Source organism: Rattus rattus, chromosome 3 (assembly GCF_011064425.1).
Source record: "Rattus rattus isolate New Zealand chromosome 3, Rrattus_CSIRO_v1, whole genome shotgun sequence".
Taxonomy (NCBI): Eukaryota; Metazoa; Chordata; class Mammalia; order Rodentia; family Muridae; genus Rattus; species Rattus rattus.
Window position 1 is genome coordinate 49,577,053 of NC_046156.1, and position 4,118 is coordinate 49,581,170.

At 44.7% G+C, this 4,118-nt stretch overlaps 1 protein-coding gene across 1 annotated transcript in view; it reads left to right on the plus strand.

Annotated features, from left to right (window-relative positions):
* Gpsm2 (G protein signaling modulator 2) overlaps positions 1-3,498 on the plus strand; it is a 40,806-nt gene extending 37,308 nt beyond the window's left edge. The window contains 3 exon segments of the mRNA XM_032896926.1: positions 642-795; positions 1,623-1,840; positions 3,178-3,498. Of these exon segments, the coding sequence (XP_032752817.1) occupies positions 642-795; positions 1,623-1,840; positions 3,178-3,498 (693 nt within the window).
* Positions 3,499-4,118: the final 620 nt, after the last annotated feature.

A 4,118-nucleotide genomic window follows, 5' to 3' on the forward strand; every position in this document is an offset into this window, starting at 1 on the left:
AGTTTCTCTGTGTAGCCTTGGCTGTTCTGGAACTCGCTCTGTTGACCATATTGGCCTCAAACTCAGAAATCCACCTGGCTCTAGCCCCCCAAGTACTGGGATATTAAATGTGCACCACCATTAGGCTTTTAAGATTTATTGATTTATTTATTATATATATATATGGGTGTTATGCCTGTGTGTACATTTGCACACTAGAAGAGGTCATCGGATCACATGGGCTACAGTTAGACAGTTGTGAGCCACCATGTGGGTGCTGGGAATTGAACTCAGGACCTCTTGAGAAACAGCCACTGCTCTTAACTATTGAGCCATCTCTCCAGCCCTACAATTCTCCATTTTTCACTCTAGAAGCTGAGGTATTCTTACGAGCATCCCAGCCATGCCTCACATATATTTCTTTGGCCTAAAAAATACAGAAATTAAAAGTTAAATAAATAAAAGTGGCTTTCATGGAGTCGACATGGGAGCATTTTATTACCAATATTGCCACTTAAATTCTTTCTTAAAATAAAAAGCCAGTGTTTTAAATCCGTATCCTTTGCCTTTTATTACCTCGTGTGCTGATCACGTCATGGTGGTCACTGATGACCTAAGGACAAAAGGGAACAGCTCAGCTCACTAGGCTTCCTTTGTTGTAGAAAGTCGGCTCGGACGCGGTCGGAGACGAGGGATTCTTTGACTTACTGAGGCGGCTTCAGAGCAGCAGGATGGAGGACCAGAGGTGCCACTTACAGGAGAACCGTCGGACAGCGTCCGCAGCCGCTTCCTCTGCTACCCCCAAGATGGTGAAAGGTAAGCAGCCGTCCCTGCTCTCCTTCAACGTTGGTTCACCTCAGTATCTGAGGCATAGCCCAGGCTAACTCATTAGGTAGCCAAAGCTGGCGTAGAACTCCTGATCCTCTTGCTTCCCTCCCAAGTGCAGGGATAACAGGCACCGCTGTGAGATTTCCCCAATTCTACTATTCTCTCTAGTGCTGTGGTGTCCTATAGTTCCCGTTATAGGAAATACAGTGAAAGGCCCCATAATCCTAGCATGTGGCACAGAGACAGGAGTACTAAAGTGAATTCGAGACCAGCCTGGCCTATCCGTGAAACCCTGACTGAAGGAGAGGCTGCTGCCAAGTGGTAGAACTTTTGTCTAGCAAGCAGCAGGCCCTCATCTGCAGCCCCACACCCAAAGACATGGTCGCTGTCTGTATCCCTATAATCAAATCATAAGACATTTCATATCTGAGACTTAAATTTAAATTTTAAAAAAGTCTTAAATTTAAATTTTAATGTAAATATTGTTACATTTCTCTACCGTAAGATGATTTCTACCACAGATTAAGGACAGTCTTTTTACTTCACTAAGTGATTCCCATTCAGCATGGAAGGAAGCAAGTGAAAGTATATAAGGAAAAACAACCGTTTACTCACGTTCTGAAATCCAGCCCGATACCTCAGAGAGCACTAGACAAAGGCAAAGAGGTCTAAATAAATCTGAAGCACTCTGCTGGGGAGACCACAAAGCAGCAGTCCCCTGCAGGAGAGGGAAGCAAGGTGCAAATGGGTTATGTGCAAACAGGTGTCGTTTCAGCATCTTAGTAACACTTAGGCGCTACTCTTTCCTGTCCTAGCACCGTCGGCTTCTGTGGTATCCCCCAACACCGACGAGTTTTTAGATCTCCTTGCTAGCTCACAGAGCCGCCGTCTGGATGACCAGAGAGCCAGCTTCAGTAATTTGCCAGGGCTCCGTCTGACAGAAGGCAACAATCAGTCCGTACTTGAGCGCCTGATGACAAATGACAAGAAAGAGCCTGATGAGGACTTCTTTGACATCCTTGTAAAGTGTCAGGTAAGTGCACATTCAGTCCATCCTGTAGACTAGCCCTGCGCTGCTGACGGGCGCTGGGCTTCAGGGAAGTGCCGAGACGCCACTCAAGGGGTGGGAAACACAGCTGAGAATGCAGGAGGCTGAAGCTTGGGTTCCCTGAGCATCCGGTCACTGCTGGGAATGAAGTGTCAGGGTCCTTAGGTCTTGAAGAGGCCGGCTGGGACCCGGTGCTCCTAAACTCCTGGACATCCAGGTGCTGCTGGATCAAGAATTGGGCACAGAATTGGAAGCCTTTGGGCTGAGGGTGATGAGCGTCGGCCCGGTAAATGGGAGCTCTAGCTTATTTCATTGGTGAAAGTCCTGAACTTAGCAGTGGTTGGCTGGGAGCAGAGAGGCCTTCTGCAGGAGACTTGGGCTGTGGCTTGGTAGTCAAAGGATTTCTCCATGCTCCCCACAGCAGATCTTGATGAAAGAGACGGTTTATCCATATATTTATTGACTGCTCATTGTAGAAAATGGGTCTACCTTCTCAGAGTGGATCAGAGATTAAATGTCTCTTTCAGGGAAGGGAAGCTTATTGGCTAAGTCCTCAGGTTCTCTAGGTACCTCATTAGCATGGAGAACTGTTTTGGTCTATGTGACATGACCACAGGTCACATCTCCTGTGTGAGAGGTATGGCACGTGTCCTAGGCCAGCAATCTAGTAGGGAGGAGGGACACACCTACCATGTCTGGGTACTCGGGACCCGGTCAACCATACCAAGATTCCTGGCATGGTCTACTGTCCTACAGGGCTCACTTGTGGATCAGGCATTATTTCCTTGTCTGTCATTCAGAACACCATTAAAAGCCTTTGTTACAGGGACAGTTTGGGGTATTGGGGTATCAGGATGCTCTTGATTTTGTAGGGCCGTGCATCTTGGTGGACAGACAGAGGCAAGTGTGTACAGTGTGTAAGCAAGAGACAGATGAAAAGTAAAGGTTGAAGGGGTAGTGGGTGATCAGGATGGTGGTGACTTGGAGAACATCTGTTTTGTATAGTTAGAAAGACCCTTCTGGTTGCCATTTGAATCATTTGTCCAAACAGCTTCAAACGTAGGCAGTAGATTATAATTTGTTGGCCCCTGGCCTAGGCCATTCTAGAAACATGTTATATAAGATTCTAATTTTGAAACCGTCATACCTGGGCATTTTAGTGTCCGATTATTTGTGACCAATCGTGGTAGTGTAATATACTTATGAAGCCCATTTTACATAATATTTACTGTATTTTCATTCTTTCAAGTTTCAGGTCTGACAGATGAGAGCTTGGCATTTTCCTTTCTGACCATTACGTTTCGATTTCTCTCCATCTCTAGGGCTCCAGGTTAGATGATCAGAGATGTGCTCCACCAGCTGCTGCCACAAAGGGGCCGACTGTCCCCGACGAAGACTTTTTTAGCCTCATTTTACGCTCTCAAGCTAAAAGGATGGATGAACAAAGAGTTCTGCTACAGAGAGATCCAAACAGGGACAGTGAGTTTGGACTAAAGGAACTTTTGCAAAATAATGCTCTGTTAGAATTTAAACATTCAGGGAAATAACTAGCAAACCACAAGATGGTATGGTATTTCCTACTAAAGAAAAGGACTGGTTCCCTCGGGACACTGCAGGGAAACTCGTCTTACACAGCACCGTAGTAGTCACCAAGTTTTCCGGGTGTAAGTGTTGAAGTACTAAGGGACTGAAAGGTGCTTCTTCAACCTACCCAACCTTGAGACTCTGCTTGGGTGACTTAAGATTCCTTGGCTAGGGTTTGTGTACTAGGAATTTAAACGAATCCTACACTAGAATTCAGTCCTTTCTTACTGAGGTCATTTTTTAAGGATCTAGTTAACAATGACTTTTTTATATACCCACCCAAGAATATAGTGGATTGCATTGTTTACTGAAAATAATGTAAATTTCCTATGTAAAGAAGGTGAAAATAGTCATAAAATTCTAGCTTAAGAAAACTATATTCCAATATATTTTTAGGCAAAGCCAGTGAAGGAGATGAAAAATAAACTACTTTTAGCATGCCTTGGCTTATGTCTCCTTTATTACCTAACATAGCTATGAAACCGCGTAAGACCTACTGTTAGGAAAACTACAGAAGCAGAAAACAGGTGAAAATTCACAGAAAGCATGCAAGGCGTAATTAATGTTAGACTGTCAGCCTTAGATAGTGAGTTTACAAGACAGTGATCTTCTGGCCTGCATTTGGTGCAGACACTTGGAAGAAAATTCATTAAGAAAAAGACTATGCACCAGACCAAAA